This window comes from Chiloscyllium plagiosum, unplaced genomic scaffold (assembly GCF_037043375.1).
Source record: "Chiloscyllium plagiosum isolate Xiang-an unplaced genomic scaffold, Cpla_swu_hap1 HiC_scaffold_23, whole genome shotgun sequence".
Lineage (NCBI taxonomy): Eukaryota > Metazoa > Chordata > Chondrichthyes > Orectolobiformes > Hemiscylliidae > Chiloscyllium > Chiloscyllium plagiosum.
Genome location: NW_028270161.1, coordinates 23,244,326 through 23,263,524, shown reverse-complemented (window position 1 = coordinate 23,263,524; position 19,199 = coordinate 23,244,326). Strand labels below are relative to the sequence as shown.

The window sequence follows — 19,199 nt, the reverse complement described above, 5'->3', positions numbered from 1 at the left end:
AGCTGGGCTGTCATCCCATTTAACTCAGTCTCAGGCCACTTGCTGGGTGTCTGCTTTCTCTCATGCCATTTTACCAGACTATCATTCGTTTTCAATCCAGATTCAAACTTGGCTAATTCACTTCTGAATCCTCTCTGTATCCTCTCAGATTGTTTCTTAGTTTAAGACTGGAACCCAGTTAAAAGTTGTGTTTGGAGAATTAATTCAAAGCGCACAATTTGATAAGATCAGGCAAGATCCTTGACACACTCTTTTTCTTTGTTAAATAAAGGATCTTTATTTATATTGAATCTTTCCAAACCTTACGATATAGTCAATGATGTACTGTTGAAGTGTGGTGAACTGTTGAAATATCAGAAATGTCACAGTTTGTCTGCTGGTCCCACACATAGCAATAAGATAAATGACATGTGACCTGTCTTAGTTGTGTGACGATTAGAATGGTGCTGGAAAAGCACAGCAGGTCGGGCAGCATCCGAGGAGGAGGAAAATCAATGTTTCGGGCAAAAACCCCTCATCAATTTTCCTGCTCCTCGGATGCTGCCTGACCTGCTGTGCTTTTCCAGCACCACTCTAATCTTAACTTTGATCTCCAGCATCTGCAGTCCTGACTTTCGCTTAGTTGTGTGGTTGGCTGAGGGAGAAATGATGGTTTTGTGTATTCTATCCATCTCTCCATACAGATCCCTGATTATAATGTAACCATATAGTGTTTGCATTTTCTTTCCCTTTTGGTTAGTGGATCGCTCACTCTGTTACATCCTTATATGATGCCTTAAACAGCATTGCTCTGTTAGGTTAAAAATCACACAACACCAGGTTTTAGTCCAACAGGTTTAATTGGAAGCACACTGGCTTTCAGAGCAACGCTCCTTCATCAGGTGGTTGATGAAGGAGCATCGCTCCGAAAGCTAGTGTGCTTCCAATTAAACCTCTTGGACTATAACCTGGTGGTGTGTGATTTTTAACTTTGCACACCTCAGTCCAACACCGGCATCTCCAAATCATGTCTGTTAGGTTACAATCTCTAACCTTGCCTGAGCCTAACTCACCCAGTGAGTGAGGTGGGATCCCAGTTCAACATTGACTTAAAAGCAGCGAGCCCTGATGAATTCAATTCCGAAGAAATCACACTGGTCCAGAAATGTTAACACTGTTTCTCACTCCACAGATGCTGCCAGACCAGCTGAGTTTCTCTGTAGCACTTTATTTTTATTTCAGATTTCCAGCATCCACTGCACTTTGCTTTCATTCAACATTGACTGACTGGAGTGTAATTTGGACTTCTTACAAAATAGGTGCTTGACACAATCATTTGGACAAGTTAGACCGAAGTCAAAGTTTTTGGGCTCTGTCTCTTTTAATAGAACCTCTGTGGCAACCTTTTAATAGGACCATTAATGCTGATCTTATTAACAGAACTGTTTCTCTGTATTTCCCTTAACTATGTTATATCTTTTCAGCTACTTTGGCTTCATCACTAAGCATCCTGTGGTGAACCGCTTTGCCTGCCACGTGTTTGTATCTGAGGAATCCATGCGTCGTGTTGCTGAGTGTATCGGGTAGGTCCAACCTTCAATACATCTAAAACTATACTGTAATATCCTCAGACAAACCCTCATACTTTTCCCTAACCACAGAGAGAGGCTACCAGTTTACATTTAAACTTATGCCAATGATGTGCTCTAATCACCTGAGTAAAAGTCCACACAAATGATAATACCACATTCCTCTGGATGACTGGAAATACATCAAGAAACAGGGTCAGAATGGGCCTTAAACCCATCTGGAATTCCCACAGAGTCAAAGTCCCAGAGGACCTTAGGGCTGCTGTCATTGGAGAAAGAGAGAGAGAGAGAGAGAGAGAGAAAGGTGACAGGTGGTGAGTTTAACTTGAGTGTCATCATGCGTCAGGCGAGGTGTGAGGTTGAGAAGGCTGGATCTTCGTGGTGACCTCAGGGAATTAAACCCACACTGTTGGTGTCACTCTGCATTGCAAACCTGCTCTCCATCCAACTGAGCTAAGTGACTCCCACCAGAGTACCATTAGATGAATGAAGAATAAAATGGGTTGAAAATTCTTATCCTAGGAAGACTGGCTGTGCACTTCTTAAAGAGTATAATGGAGAGAGAAACCTATTTCTCATTTTAAACTCTGCATTTCTAAATGTAGGAATAGGACCGGCCATTTAAACCTCAGACCTGATATCATTAGATCAGGATTAATCTCCACTTCAATTCCATTTCTTTGCCTTTTGATCCACAGCCCTTGATTGCCATACCAAAACATTCTATTGATCTATTTTGATCACTATCTACAGCCTTTTGGATTTCCAATATCCTTCATGTGAAATCAGCTTCCTAACTTTACTCTTAATTGATGTCATTCTAATTTTAAAATTATTGCCCCTTGTTCTGGATTACTAGAGTTGTCACTGGAGGGGATTAGTTTATTTATGGTCTGCCCTTACAATGTAATCTTTAAGTCATAGAGTTTTACGTCATGGAAAGCGGCCCCTTAACCCATTGAGTTGTATGCTATAGTGTTTCAAATACCCCATGAAATACTTTTGAACATCATGAAAGTTCCTGCCTCCACCACGCATTCAGAGTGAGTTCCAGATACCCACAACTCTCAGGGTGGAAAAATCCTCATATCCCCTTTCAACCTCCTGCTCCTTTCCTTAAAAATGTGCTCACTGGTTATTGACCTGTGTCCTAATGAGAAAGGTTTCTCTCTATCCACCCTGTGTCTCAGAACATTGTATACCTCAATTAGATACTCCCTCAGCCTTCACTGCATGAAGGAAAGTAGTAACCCCAGCCTATTTAGTCTCTCTTCATCGCTGACTCAGCCTGGCCCAGGTAACATTCTGAAGAATCTCCTCTGCACCCTCTGTAGTTCAATCACATCCTTCCTACAGTGTGGATCCAGAATTGCACACAGTACTGCTTGTGTAATGAATGCCTTGACTAATAAAGGCAAGTATCCACTATGTCATCTTAACCACCTGATCAACCTGTCCTGCGGCTTTCAAGGATTGATGGACTTGGACTCCAAGATCCCACTGATCCTCTGTCCTTCGGAGGGTTCAACCTTGCCTTGTTAGTCCTCCCAAAAAGCATCACCTCACACTTTTCAGGATTAAAATCCATTTGCCACTGTTCAGCCCATCTGACCAGTCCACCTATATACAATGGTCTCAATTAACAACCAAATAACCAGAAATCAAGCTCAAGGATGCAGTCGTGTAAGCTGTTTTAGGCAAGAAGATGCTGAAACCTTGTTCAAATATTACACCGAGCTGCATTACAAATTCCATCAAATCAGGCAGACGCAGGAAAAGTTGATTAGTGAAATTAATTTAACAATGACTCAGATAACAAACAAAAAGAGGTCAAGCTCCAATTGGCTAACAGTTATCGTTGAATTGTGAACCCTATAAGGGCCAACACTTTCATTGTGAGGTGAGGAAGGGGATTGGTCATAGAATCCCTACAGTGTGGAAAGAAGCCGTTCGGCCAATCGAGTCTATACCCAATCCTCTGAAGAGCATCCCACCAAGACTCACCCCATTCTATCCCTGTAACCCTGCATTTGCAAATCCATCTAACCTACACATTCCTAGATACTACGGGACAATGTAACATAGTCAATCTAAATCTACACATCTTTGGACTGTAGGAGGAAACTGGAGCACCTGGAGGAAACCCACACAGACACAGAGAATGTACCAAGTACACACAGACAGTGACACAAGACTGGAATCAAATCTGCAATGCAGCAGTGCTAACCCCTGATCCACCGTGCTACCCATTGGTCATGGAAGTAAAAACTACAAAACATAGAGTGTGTTTACTAACACCCTATCTTTTTCTGCTCCACAGTCAAGCATTTCAAGAATACTATCAGGAGCACCTGGAGTATGCTTGCCCGACAGAAGATATTTACCTGGAGTAGAGGTTGACCCTTTCACATGGATTCATTACATTTTTCGCTGGACCTGGGCTCAACTGTGAGCTGTACCCCTGCTCCCTGTACATAAAAAAAATTAAACAAATTCCGAAGAGAATCCTAGTAAGGGTATACAGTACATGGAGCCCCCTGTGAGGTTTTAGCATTGACTATGAAAGCTCGTTGATATCAAACCTGTGTTTGCTGCACATATCATTACCATATCTAACTCTAGCTACCATCCATTCCTGTTGCTGCTGTTTCAGGTTGCTTCAAAGCTACCAGTTCAAATTGAAAAGCATTTGGTCAAACAGAGAGAGGAAAATGGGGTGCGATGAGTTTACATATCATGAGAAATTCATCCAATGGCTGAATGTGTGCTAAGTTTACCTTATTTACTTCAGTGTGTCTGTTTTAGAGGCATAGTGCTCCTTCACCTTCTTATGAGGTGCGTCCTCCCCTTAGTTGTCTCAAGGAACATGCTGCCAAATTGTGTGCAGATGTCTGTGCAGCTGGGCAGTGAGGATGGTCCTTTCTCCAGCCCCATGGGTCACTGCTAAAAAGTGAGGAGTTTCCTTCAGTGTCAGCCAATGCAAAAGTATGTTCTTCAATAATGAGAATTATATCTCTTAGTTTGTTTCTAAAGGCTTAAAAGACCTTACATTAACAACATCCTCAGGTCAACAACCTGAGACCAATAGGTCTGACTTTGGATGAAGTACCTGACTCTGTGGGAAGTGACAGCTTCGACCCTGGATGACGATGGGGGCTCCAGGTGAGGGGGTTTGACCATCCTGACTCCAAAATAAACAGATACAGTACAAGACCAAGAAAAGCAAAGGAAATATCACTGATGGGAACAGTGTATATTGGAGAATATATATACAGCATCTGTTCAGTCCTGCAGCAGCCACCCCCATATGTTTAATTTAGCTGGCAGTTTTATTTTTATTCAACGTGACCTGGTCAAACTCCCAAGTTGCTGCTTCCCCAGCAGTTCAGATGAGAACCTGGATGACAATCATGTCAGCATTATTTAAGTAGAGCACAGTATGTTTGTTTTAAACAATATGAATTGGTCTTTCGCAGAAACATACAGCAATGCTTATTTGCTGACACCTAGAGTTTGCCAGTGTGATGGAGTCAGCAATGGAACAGTTTCTCCTATTGTCCAGTGAAACTGAGTTACTGCATGTGTTTCACCCAAACTTTCTCATGGGGGCATTTGGCCTTGCTTCATTCCAAAGTCATTTCCAACCAACGCATCTAAAAAGAGCTTTCTTTCAGAACACAAACATACTCATCCCAATTAGTGATGTTATGAGCAAACAAAGGAACACAACTGGTAGCTCCTTTGGGAAGGAAAATGTCCTTCGATTTTCAGACTTTAGTGATGCAGGACATCTCCCTTACTGACCACAGTACTGTATGATTTCCCATGGATCAGTCCCTGTAAGGAAGTCACCAGTGTTCTGTGCTGCTCATAGTTCAATCACACTGATTCACAGGCCTACCAATTTTTCTGCTCATTGCTGAAGAGGCTCTTTACAATGTGCATGGTTTTTAAAAGCTGCATGAAATTTCAATTTAAAATTCTCTTCTAGCCTACTGCCAAAGGAACGCAAGGAGTCCAAAACACTGGTGACTGATTGCTAAGTGACCCACTCTGTCAGCTTCCACATGTGCAGCACACCTGTACTGAGACACCGCAGAGTATCATTACTTAATTCACTGTTCCTGCTTTATATATGCCACAAATCCATTTTTAGTGATTCCTTAATCTCCTGGTTACTGGACTCTGTGCTTTCCTTTCCAGGAACTGGATTGAAATTTGTTTTTATAAGAATTAGGGATGAATTTTGGGTGAGAACTGTTCCCATTATACTGTTGAGAGTGTGTTGCTGGAAAAGCACAGCAGGTCAGGCACCATCCGGGGGGCAGGAGAGGTCCGGCCTGAAACATCGATTTTCCGGCTCCTCTGATGCTACCTGACTTGCTGCGCTTTTCCAGCAACACACTCTCAACTCTGATCTCCAGCATCTGCGGACTTCACTGTCTCCCCATTAAATTGTACCTATTCAAGGGTGTTGACTTCTAGCCAGAGCTGAGAAAATACCACAAGAGCACTTATTAAGTGAGAGAAAGGTTTATGACAACACTTTTGATTCCAAGGGTCACTGAAAGACAATTTCTGAGTGGTAAGAATAATTACTAATGAGAAAGAGGAAGAAACAAGCACTTTAAAGAAGCAAAATCTCTAGCAGATAGTAATACTCATCTTACAGGTAAGTTGAGACATTGCATTACTTGGCATAGGAGCAAGTTTGAAAGTTAGAACCAATTGTATGAACCTATTAGAGCATATGAATACAATATAGCCTATCAATAAAACAAGTCCTGCCAATTAGGTAATGATCCATTCCTTTAAAACAGAGATTCCCAAATTGGGAATGGGTTGAGATTGAAGAACTAAGTTTTCAGTAGGGGAGGGCTGTTAGGAGGAGGCACAATCTTTCTGAACCAGAGGAATGACATTATGGAACATCTCAGCAGAGATGTTTGAATTTACCTGAGCTGTTCCTGGTGCTAGAGAAATCAGCTGTGATTGTCCAGAAACAACTCAAATAATCTACTTTTACCATTCTACTTAATCTATCCAGATTCAGAGGTGACCTTATTGAGGGATTCAAAATTGTGAACAATTTTGACATGGTAAAGAAGGATATTCTATTTCTACCAGTTAATGTGTCAGTAACTAGGGGGGTCAGAACTTGAAGGTTGTCAGCAATAGAGCTAAGAAGGAGATGAGGAGAAACTTCTTTGCTCAGAGTTGTTAGGATTTGGAATGCGCTGCCTGGGAAAGTGGTACAGGCAGATTTGATAGGAGGTTTTGAAAGAGAGCTGGATATATATTTCAAAAGAATGAAGTTACAAGGCAATGGGGATAGGGCTGGAAAGTGAAAGTAACTCTTTTTGAAGCTGGTACAGACACAATGGGTCAAATGGCCTCCCTCTGTTTAGTAAAATTTTATGATTCTAATTGGTGGGGACTTTAAAATCTTGCATGTCACCATAATGCCACGCCTCTGGCAACGATGTTAAAGTGAAAGACATTTCTGTGATACCTCCTGATTGCTACATGTGCACACAATCTTTGAGGTAATTTATCATTTGAGGTCAACGGGACTGAGCAATTATCTGAATTATTCAATATGGAAGAGAATGCTGAGCCCTCGCAGTATAAGTGAGAAAGATTGATAATAAATTAAGATAAGGCAGAGGGCAGTAGGGGAGTGTCAGAATGACTATGAATGTGTTTACCTCCAACAGAAGATCACATTCCAATTTATAGATATGTGGAGAAGTTTGTTTCTTATCATTTTCAACAATTCTTTCTATTCACCATTACCCTTCTCCAATGAGATTGTGGATATCAGCTCCATTTTCTCTCATTATCTCCGAGAAATGATAGGAGGGGGTCATAATTGAGTCTGACATGTCTCTTACTGGTGTTGGTGTGTTCTGTAACTGAAAAAAGCCTCTTTTCTTAAGTATGTGTAATGTAGATTACCTATGAGAGCTGGTCGGGAGAGGTCAATTATTACATTCTGCAGAGAAAGCACAAGAAGTAAGCTCAATGACAAACATTAAATAGGGTAAATAATGCTCACTAAGACTGAATCAGACCAGAACGAGTAAAGGAGATAAGTGAAAATTAATGAAAACAATTTTCAATGAAAAATAATCACTTTTCAAAGAGCAAGAACTCTCTTTGTGAATAATCCACCAGGCAAAGTTAGAAACAAGATCATTGGGCTATTCAAAGATTCATTTATTTTTTTTTTTGTTTTTTTTTTTATTTTTTTTTTCAGGAAATCAAAAAGGGAGTGCAAACGCCCACACCCAATATACTTAATGCTGTTTATTTTTTTATTTTTTTTTTGGTAGGGACGTCACTCCTGTTTATATTTTTTTCTTTCTTTTTTTTTTCTTCAAAGATTCATTTATAACTGTTATGAGAGAATTAATTTCCCAAAGGGATGGGCTTCAGTAGAATGGGTTGAGGATCAAGTTTATTGGGCGACTTTGGGTTCCAAAAGAACTATCTCTAATGCAAGAGTTAAGGTATTTGCATAATGGGATTCAATAGAGGAGTTAGGGTATGAGATAGATGGACTTTAATCAGGAAGTTAAAATACCAGAGAGATGGGCTTTCATGGGACAATTAGCATATTAGGTGGAATGGGCACTTGGGTTTGTGTGGGGATGGGCTGGTGGGGAGTGGGGATAATTAGGCTACTTCAAAGGTGGGTTTCAGTAGAAGATAGTAAATTAGAGGAATGTGCTTCCATGGGAATCAAGGTGCCAGCTGGATTGCTTTCAGTGGAAACATTAGCATACGAGAGGGATCCACTTTCATAGGCAAATTCAGGTACTAGAAATGTGAGCTTCAGTGGGAGAGTTTCTGTGGAGTGGGGTGGGCCTTCATGGTCAGCTGTGTTAGATGGGGAATGACGTTCAATGTGAAAATCAGTATACTAAAGAATAGATCTTGAATTGGTGAGTGACGGTACAAGAAGAATGAACTTTAATGGGAGAGTTTATGCCAGAGATGTAGATTTTCATAGGAGACTTAGGGTATTTTGAGTGTGTGGTTCAACTGGAGTGTTAGACTGGAAGAGTGATGAGTTTTCAGGGAGAGTTAAGATGTTATGAAAATAGGTTTCTGTAGGAGATTTAGGATGCTGGGGTGATTGGATTATGTGAGAGAGTTAAAGTGCTGGATAGAGACTTCAATGGGAGATTCTGCGTTGTTGTGCAACTCACAACAATGAAGAGATAAAATGTGGAGACAACAGAAAAGAAGCTCTTTTGAAAAAGAAATAAGCAGCCTGCTCTTGTGTTTTGGAGAAAGAAGTTGGCCCCATTTAGCTATATTCATCTCAAACTGATGAAGAATTGAACAGCACAGCCCAAAAAAGGTTGCAAGTTCAGTACCAAACTGTGCCAAATTTGCCAATCTCAGCAGGGTCTAACCCCGGGTCGAACTGTAGCCCTGACGGTGATGATCCTGTGTCAGAGAGAAGAATATCTATCCTCCTATTCAGTAATCAGGTGACTCTTTCTGCACAGAGGCTTTGATTGAGAAGAGGCTTGTGATCAGTTGATTGCACTGCTAATACCATCCATCCAAAGTCATGCAATTACCTGACGCTTAGCTGAGACATCAGAGAAGGTGAATTGCTCTTGAGTCCTGTATTTCCAGGAAGAACCAGTGCTTTCCTCTGTGGTGATGGTCTGGGCATCATGAACTTGATAAAAAATCGACTAGGTACTCACTGGGTGACCTCCCCCAATCTCATTTGTGTTTGGAAACCGAAAAATGTAAACACGCCATTCTACCTGTTAGGCCACTTGACATTCTAACATCAGAACATCCAGCTCTACTAACCCAGGTAAGACCAGAGCTTCATTACACTTACAGGTGATTTGATGTCAACTTGCATATTTATTTAATATTTCCTTTGTCCATTTTTCTAGTAAAACTAGAAATTTGTCTTGGATAAACATCCCCTACAACCATGGAGTAAAGGAAATAAATTTTACACATTGACAGTGTGACATCACCCCCATACACAGGACTGATGGATTTATTATTATGCAGTGCGCTCTCCAGTCCCAAACTTCTAACAAGAAACCACTCTCCTATCACCAGGTATAGTATCCGTTGAAATAATTATGAATAAACCCACAACTGAACATCAGAATTCTTCCCCAGTTCAAGCTGCTTACTAGCAGAAGTTATAGAAGTGAGAGTGGGAACATTCCCAGGATATGACAAATTTCAGTTTGTCTTTAACCTAATGTTTCATAAAATGGGTTGAATGGTTTGAGTGTGACAGGCAGCTCAAACCAGCCCAGAGTCATGGTTTCCAGTCACCCTGGCTTAGCTGCATTTTCTGATGCAACCTTCAGATATATGGCATTGAATATTTTATGGGAACTCCGTCAAAGCTAATGGAAACATTTGCAGCACTTGGCTTTGCCCATGAGGGCTGTAAAGTGAGCTAAAATGCCAAAGCAGCTTCTAGCAGACAACATAGTGCGAATGACATCTTTTCCAATTCTCCAGTGACCTTTGGATTGATATTTTCCTGAATAGCACATCCTCCGACAAATGCAGGTATCAGCCCGTGGATTATGCTAGTTACTCTTACTGGTTGCCTGTATGTTAGCTGCATTTACCTGTATGTAATTTTGGTTTATGCTAACCATTCACTCTATAACTAAACACATCAGTATGTAACAGATTAAGGTAACTTATCATCTAATTGTATAAATAAGGAACTGATCACAAAGCCTTGTCATGTTTTTGATCATATGATTAAAAATATGCTGACTGAACTTTCAGAACTACTCTTTGCCCCTTTATGTGCAAAACAAACAAAAAGGCTTAATAGATAGAAAAGCAAACTGACACCAATCCTAGAGACAAATAGTTGAGTGTTTAACAAGAAGCACAAGGGCAGATAAGATTAATCAAATGTAACCACAGCAACATTTCAAGGCTTCATGGGTATGTGCAACAGCAGGTGTGACCTGAAACGTGGCTCTTTTGGGGTCTATACTTGTCACGGTATTCAGACCCAGGAGGGCCATCCAGCATGCCTACTGGAAATTGGTTGATGACAGGCAAAGTTGAGATGTGATGATGCTTTTAATTCAGTATCTTCTGGATTCATGCATTAGGATTGTTTGCTTTAATGAGATTTTGTGGAAGATATACAGAGACAACGTAATGAGAAAGGTTATTCACTCCATTCAAGCTAATTCTTCCTGTATATTCCCACAAACCCAGCCATGATTGGACTCTCTCCAAACTATTTACCTACATGGTTGGCCCATGAGCAGGTTCTCCCACGATGGTACCATTCCAACATCTGCAGCAATTTCTTCTTTAGAAGTTTGTCAAATGTGCTGACAGGATGCTTCCTTCTAGTGGCACTATCTGTCTCCCTGACTTGCATCACAGACTGCAGTGTTTTGACTGCTGGAAGATCCCGAGTTTGCTCTCCGGCTTCCAAATTCTGCCTGTCATTCTTAATTCGTTAATGAACATACCTTCTGCCCACTAATAGACTTTCATTCAAAACCTGCTACTGCTGTATGGGGTCAGGAGTCATAAGTTATCCTGATATCAGGTTCCTGATCCAAAAGTGAAAATCTGTCAGTGATGTTTTGGCTCCCTGCAATTTTCCTCTTTTTTTATATCAGCTTTCCAGCATCCTTGGTATTTTGATCTTGAAGTCTATCCAAGTTTTATGATACAGAGTGGAAAAGTAAGTTGTGCAGAGGATGTAAGGTTATTTGCAAAGGGACTTAGACTGATAAAACCAGTAGGTGAAAAGGTGATAAATGAAGTAGGGCAATATTTAATTGTCCACTTTTGTAGGAAGAACAGAAAAACAAAATAATTGTTAAAAGATGAGAGATTAATAAATGTTGATATTTAGAAGAATTTGGGTACCTTTGTACATGAATCATAAAGTTATGATGCAGATAAAGTGAGACATTATAAATGCAAATGCTAAGTTAACCTCCAGTTCAAATTACTTCGGGAAGGAACTGTTGCTGTAATTATATATGGGGCTTTGGTGAGAGCACACCTGGAATAATGGAACAGATTTTCCAAGGAGCTCTAATCACAGTCAGATTGTCATCCCACTCCGACATTTCTATGTTAAGAAAGTGCACCCACATTTCTGGCAGGAGACTTTGATCCTTCGGAAATGTGGAACTTTACTTCAAGCCTAACCAGGCAGTCCTGGTCTCAAAGGAGCAGGAAGTGGAAATGTCTCTGCTACAGGAACTGGTGGAAGCAAGAAATTGATCAGACTGTGGAACACTTATTCTGCCTCTAACGTCATGATGTACCCCTTCGGTGTGTTTGGGGGCAGTGGGGAGAGATTTGCTCTATCTAACCCCTTGCTGTACCAGCCTGAGAGCGTTTAATGGGAACAGAGTCAAGGGAGCTTTATTGTATATCTAATCCTATTTTGGATATCAAAACTACAGATATCCAAGATTCACTTCAACAATTACAAAAGGACAGAGTTTAACACAGGAGTAAATAAAACTAATTTAACATAAATTGCATTGGAGGTCAGTGGGATGTACTTGAAAGGTTGTATAGGGTTTAAGGATCTGGGTGGGCTTCACTTAGCAATATATGTCATATGTTTTGTGATCTGTTTAATAGTTATTGAAGAGTCAGTCTAGGTATGTAATAGTCTAATCTTTCCTGGTTACTTAACTGCAACTGAACCCTCCAGATTGTCCAATTTAAATGATTACTTTTGGAGAATTCCAGGAAGGTGCCCATTGAAATCTTCAATTTTTTGGATAGTTTGCTATGTGAGGAATTCCCCAGGCTCCCAGTCTACAGTTCCCATCCACACTGCAGAAATGACTGACTGGCCACCCAGAAATCCAGATTGTGCACCAACTTCATTTGTGGGAAGTAGGTGATTTTTGTCTGGGGAAAATTTGAGAAGAATGGGCCTTTTTTTCCTGAATGAGAAACAATCAATTTGAGACATACAAATTGATTAGAGAACTTGTCCTGTGAAATGCTGAGGGGCTGACCGAAGAATCTGGAAGCCACAGAAAGAATGAAGATGATGAGAAATTTCTTCACTCATTGAATTATAACTCTCTACCCCGGGGTGAGGCGGCGGGGGGGGGGGGGGGGGGGGGCTTTGAATGATCAATGGATGTGTAAACTCAGAACTGTGAACATTAGATTTTGTGCACTCTGGGAATGAGGGAATACGAGTTGGATCACCGGTGGGGGGTGGAAAGTAGGAGTACATGATCTTATTGAATAGCAGAATAGGCGTAAGGGCCCCATATGACATTTTGTTTTATTTCTTGCATTTTTGCATTTTTCTGCAGAACATTCCTGTTTGATATTAATTCTCAAGGTATTGATGAAACGAGAATGTCCAGAATTTATTCCCTGTTCATAGATGCCACTTGAGAAGATGTTGGAACTTCTTCCAGAGCCATTGCAGTCTAAGAATCGTGAGCCTGGGTCTGGAAAATGGGAGAAAAGAAAATCTGTAATAAGAAATGTTTGACTGCCACCCCCTTTGTTTGGGGTCCACACAAATTCTTTGTAAAAAAGGCATTCTTGTTAACAAACAGAAGAGATGAAAGGGTTTGCCGAAGCAGCATTAATTTCTGCAGGAACTGCAGTGCTGGAGGAATCTACATACAGAAGGTCACAGCTCTTGGGAGCAGGCAGAGTGAGCTGGGCTGGGCACTTAATTCAGCAGGACATCAAATGTCAGCTGCTCAGCAGCAGGTTGGAAATTGGTCATAAACTGGCACTGGCTTAAGAGCAGATTGTGATTCTGAACAGCAAGTGGCCGGAAGTATTATTAATATTACAGGAGTGTTACACTGCAAAAGGAAGCCTATCAACTCACCTTGTTTGTGCTGATCACTAAATGACATTTACTCAGTGGCATTCTTTTGCTTTCTCTCCATTATTTTGCACATTTTTCCTTTTTAAATAACAGTCTTAACTTGCTTGTGAATGCCTCAATTGAACCAACCACCACCACACTGTCAGGCCATCCATTGCAAATCCTAACCACTCATTTCATGAGAAGGTTCTCCTCATGTCAGTCTTACACATTACTTTTTATCCGTGCCTTCTAGACTCAGAGTCATAGAGATGTACAGCACAGAAACAGACCCTTCAGTCCAACCCGTCGATGCTGACCAGATCCCAACCCAATCTAGTCCCACCTGCCAGCACCCGTCCCATATCCCTCCAAACCCTTCCTATTCATATACCCATCCAAATGCCTTTTAAATGTTGCAATTGTACTAGTCTCCACCACTTCCTCTGGCAGCTCATTTCATACACATACCACCCTCTGTGTGAAAAGGTTGCCCTTTAGGTCTCTTTTATATCTTTCCCCTCTCATCCTAAACCTATGCCCTCTAGTTCTGGACTCCCCACCCCAGGGATAAGACTTTGTTGATTTATCCTATCCATGCCCTTCATGACCTTATAAACCTCTACAAGGTCACCCCTTAATCTCCAACAATGCAGAGAAATCAGCCCCACCCTACTGCTTAAATCCTCCAATCCTGGCAGCATCCTTGTAAATCTTTTCTAAACCCTTTCAGGTTTCACAAATCCTTCCGACTGGAAGGAGACCACAATTGCACACAATATTCCCAACCTAATTCTCAATCCTTTCAAGAGTGGGACCATTTTTTCCTTATTTACTCATGATGTTGAATAAGATCTCTCAACCTTTTATTCTCCTAGGAAAACAGTCCCACTTCTCTGTAATTCTAACTATACATCTCTGGAACCATTCTGCACACTCTCCAATTAATTCACATCTTTTCTCAAGTATAATGGTTAGAACTGGATGTCTTCAACAGTTTCATCATAACCTCCCTGCTGTTTTACTCTATTGCCCTATCAATAAAGTCTAGGACACTGTATGTTTTTAATGACTAGTGACTTTAATCACCCAGGTGCCTCTATTTCTGCACTTACTTTAGAGTTGCATCCTTTGTTTTATATTGTCTCTCCATATTCTTTCTACCAAAGTGTATCACCTCACACCTCTATATATTAAACTCCAACTGCCACCTATCCATCCAGTCCTCCACCTTGTCTATACTGTCAAGAATTCAATTCTACACTCCTCACAGGTAATAACACTTCCAAGTTATTGTTAGCACGTTCACATGACATGCATACCCCATCACAGAATTTTTCACCAGATTAAAAAGGGAAGGTGGGAGGTGGCCACTCTATGTACACTCATAGGGGACAGGAAGGAAGCTGGAATACACAGGGAAGGTCAATGGTCAGGCTTTGACAGCAGGCAGTTCCAGGATGCTGGATGCGGGAGCTATTGGTGACAGGGATAGCACTAGGGTGAATGATAGTTGATCAAGTACAATGGGGATAAAATTGATGGCCAGAAAAGGCAATGGAGTGACACAGTAGAAAGTGTTGAGAGTGTGGTGCTGGAAAAACACAGCAGGTCAGGCAGCATCTGAGGAGCAGGAGGATTGACATTTTGGGCATAAGCCCTTCATCAGGAATGACAGCACAGTAGACAGTGCCTTGACATCCTAATTGAATACTGATTCCAGCCAAAATTAAATCCCTTAAATCTCTTGATCTCCTTATGTGCTGTTGCTGTGTCAATGCTAGTAGGAATGTCAGGTCCCTCACAAACAACTAGATTGACACTGCTGGATGGCAAGGAATGGATGCCTGTTTAGGTGCCATTTCAACCTCACAAGGTAACAGGGGAGCCAGTGACTTCCTATCTGTCCACAGTGCCTAAATGGCTTGGGCCTTTACCTCTGCGTAGCTCATTGGTTAGCCACATGTGACAGCATGCAGCTAACTGTTTAGCCTCCAACCAGAAGTCCGGCATACTTCTATTCTTATTGTCAAGACCTTCGATCCGAGGAACAAATAGACACATTCGAAACCCAATGTACGTTCACAAATGGGATTTGGTGCAGATTAGGACATGGGCTACAGAGCTTTGGATAAACTGTGGTTTAGAGAGGATTAAGGATGCACAAAACACCTGAATAATTAAGGGTGAATAAGCATTTATGAATGAGGGTGTTAGTAATAGTTGGGTAGAATTGGTCAGAGGTGAGTGATCAAAGTTAGTGGGCTTTGAGATTGAGTGGACATAGTGTCAGTGATTCAGTCTACGAATAAGTAGGATGCTAAGATTCAGAGTTCAAGAAAGGATCTGTGGTGTGGACTGAAGAATCGGGTTTATTAGCTAGACAGATGCAAATTCTACATTTTTCATTGAGTAGCAGCCATGTGGATGAGGAAAAGGGGGGAAAGATAGATATTTAGAGGACATTGGAGATGACAAAGCAAGAAATCAATTGATGGGGGTGAGGTACCAGGGGTAGTAAATCAAGTCATTAGTGCAGCTGCCTGTGATCAAGAGTCTAACTACTGAGGGAAATCCCATTAAACTGGGCAATGGAGGACAATGCTGTGGTCATCTATCTTGAAAGTAGCAGAGAGGTCAGGGAGGATTAGTGCACCAAGTTTGCTTGTGCTTTTGATAGGAGCTATTAGTAGTGTGGGAGGGTACCTGCCATTGTTCCCATATTGGTCAGCATGTGGTAATCTTAATCTGATCCCCAGTTATAACCCCTACATTCCTGCTACTTAGGGACTGATAAAACTATGGATTTTTTTTAGGGAAAGGATTCCTTACAACTGTATACTGCCACTTTATCTCAGGTTGGTTCGAAAAGAGCCCTGTGCTATTTTAAGAGTGAACATACTGGGCACTATTTCACAGCTTGTTTCACATCTCTTCTTTGTTACACATGAGCTTTGTTGTATCTGCTTCTAGGAGAAGGCAGCATACAACTGAATGCATTGTTGGTGATTAGTGCTCACTGAAACTAAGGAAACCTGGCACTTAATTGGGAGAGGGCTAATCATTATGAGCATGGAATTATTAGAGAAGTTCAGAAGTCTAGCCATGAAGCTCAAAATACACAGCTAGAAAAACTTGTGTGTTACTTGGTATTTCAGACATTTATTGACCAACACTAAATAAGGTGCAGTAAATTGACAGTAAAGAGCCATTGTAATTGGTAAGAAATGTTGATATAGAAGAATTCACAGTCATATTATATCACATCAGTGCCCTTATGTCTACAGCGTTCCAGGTCAGCTCAATAATCACCCTCTTAGTGATGATGGAACAGCTAAAGTGTTCTGGACAGGCCGCACAGGAGGAACCAGAGTGACCAACCAAATAGAACTGGTAAAGTCAGGTAAAGACCAAAGGCTTGGAGAGAGAGAGAGAAAGAAGGATAAAAACAGAGAAAGTGGGAAAGAGAAAGAAAGAAGAAAAATGAAAAACAAAAATAGAAATTGCTGGAAAAGTTCAGTAGATCTGGCAGCATCTGTGGGGAGAAATCAGAGTTAACATTTCAGGTCGTGTGACCCGTCCTCAGTTCTGATCAATGTTAACTCTGATTTCTCTCTGCCAGATCTACTGAGCTTTTCCAGCAATTTCTATTTTTTATTTCTGATTTACAACATGTGCAGTCCTTTTGGTTTTTAATAGTGAAAATGACATGCCCATTTTATATGCTGTAATCTTTCTCCATATTAACATACCCCCCAAGTTTGGTGTCATTTTCAAATAGTACTTTCAATTGCTGAGTTTTAAACTTTCAACATGAGTTTCTTTCTTTTCAAATCTATTATTTTAGAAATGAATCCTAAAGGTAAGCGCGATTTCTTTTATGGCTGTATTAAACTGTATCATTGCTTTTAAGATGAATGTATCTGTACTTTCAAATTCCTTTGCTTCTCCACTAGTATTTGAGAAATGTTGTTATATTTCCCATAAATTATGTTTTGAAGAATAAGTGATTTCTGGGCCTGTGATTTGCACAGCGCTGCCCCACTGGCAGGGTTTCCTCACCTCATTAGATAAAGTACCCAATCACCACAGATCTTCAAGGAACATCACAGAGACTTTATGAAGTTTTGGGAGGCACAGCATCTGATGCTGCTGGTCTCGGAATTTTTTTTTTAATTCACCCATGAGACAGGCTGCTGGTTGGCCAGCATTTATTGCCCATCTTTAATTGCCTTTGAGAAGGTGATATTGAGCTGACTTCTTGAATCATTGCAGTCCACATGCTGTAGGTCAGAACGCCCACACTGCCCAAAGGGAGGGAGGGAATTCCAGGATTTTTGACCCAGCAATACTGATGGTGATAGCTTTCCAAGTCAGGATGGTGAGCGCATAAAGGGGAACTTGTAAGTGTTCCCATGTAGCTGCTGCCCTTATCCTTCTGGATAGAAGTGGTTGCGGGTTTCCAAAGTGCTGTCTAAGGGCCTTTAGTGAATTTATGTAGTGCATCGTGATAGATAGTACACACTGCTGCTCCTGATGGAGGGAGTGGATGCTTGTGGATACGGTACCAATCAAGCAGGTTGCTTTGTCCTTGGATGGCATCAAGCTTGTAGAGTGTTATTGGAGCTGCACTCATCCAGGCAAGTGGAAAGCATTCCCTCACCCTCCAGACTTGTACCTTGTAGCTAGTGGACAGACTTTGGTTGGGGGGTGGGGTCAGGAAGTGAGTTACTCTCCACTATACAAGAGTAGGTCAGAGGCTAGAAGTAACCACTGTATTTATGTGGCGAGTCCAGTTCAGTTTCTAGTTAATGGTAATCCCTGGGATGTTGGTAGTGGGGGGATTCAGTGATAGTAATGCCATTGAATGTCAAGAGGTGGTGGTTGGGTTGTCTCTTATTGGAACTGGTCATTGCCTGGCATTAGCAGGCATGAATGTTACTTGCAATTTGTCAGCAAAACCTGGATAATGTCCAGATATTGTTGCATTTAGATATGGATTGCTTCAGTATATGAGTCATCACAAATTATGCTGAACATTGCGCAATCATCAACAAACATCCCCATTTTTAATGTTGTGATGGAAGGAAGGTCCTTGATAAAGCAGCCGAAGATGGTTGAGCCTAGGACACTACCCTGAGGAAGTCCTGCAGAGATGTCCTGGAGCTGAGATGACAGATCTCCAACAATTACCACCATCTATCTAGGGCCAGTTGTGGCTCCAACAAGAGGAGAGTTTCTCCCCTCATTCTCATTATTTCTGATTTTGTTTGGGCTCCTTGATGTGACACTCAGTCAGATGTGACCTCGATATCATTTTCATCTCACCTCACTGTGCTCTTACTTTGTTTGTCACTTAAACCGCACATTTGTGTTTTTTCTGTCCCTGTGCTCCAATGATCTCAGTAACCAAGGGAACATCTTCAACCTTTTCTCCGACGACCAGTGATTTCTGGAGACTAATCTTCTGTCCTTCACTGAGGGAATTGTCTTCAAAATGGACCCTAATCCAGGAATCCCCTGAAATATGATTAGATGATTAGAGTAGATTCCCTACAATGTGGAAACAGACCCTTCGGCCCAACAAGTCCACACCGACCCTCCGAAGAGCAACCCACCCAGACCCATCTCCCTCTGACTAATGTACCCAACACTACAGGTAATTTAGCATGGCCAATTCACCTAACCTGCACACCTGTGGGAGGAAACCGGAGCAAACCCACGCAGACATGGGGAGAATGTGCAAACTCCACACGGACAGTTGCCTGAGGCGG

At 41.4% G+C, this 19,199-nt stretch overlaps 2 protein-coding genes across 8 annotated transcripts in view; one reads left to right on the top strand and one right to left on the bottom strand.

The window, feature by feature from the left end:
• mapk8ip2 (mitogen-activated protein kinase 8 interacting protein 2) overlaps positions 1-9,084 on the top strand; it is a 76,814-nt gene extending 67,730 nt beyond the window's left edge. For both annotated transcript variants that reach the window (XM_043713911.2, XM_043713913.2), the window contains 2 exons: positions 1,464-1,562; positions 3,889-9,084. In XM_043713911.2, coding sequence (XP_043569846.1) covers positions 1,464-1,562; positions 3,889-3,961 — 172 coding nt within the window. In that variant the 3' untranslated portion in view covers positions 3,962-9,084. The remainder of the gene's footprint in view (positions 1-1,463; positions 1,563-3,888) is intronic.
• A 3,777-nt stretch (positions 9,085-12,861) lies between these two features.
• tymp (thymidine phosphorylase) overlaps positions 12,862-19,199 on the bottom strand; it is an 86,031-nt gene continuing 79,693 nt past the window's right edge. For 3 of the 6 annotated variants that reach the window (XM_087999461.1, XM_087999460.1, XM_087999462.1), the window contains one exon: positions 13,078-18,945. In XM_087999461.1, coding sequence (XP_087855587.1) covers positions 18,782-18,945 — 164 coding nt within the window. In that variant the 3' untranslated portion in view covers positions 13,078-18,781. Of the gene's footprint in view, positions 13,052-13,077; positions 18,946-19,199 lie in introns of those variants that run through there. The other 3 variants (XM_043713916.2, XM_043713915.2, XM_087999459.1) reach the window with 3 other exon arrangements.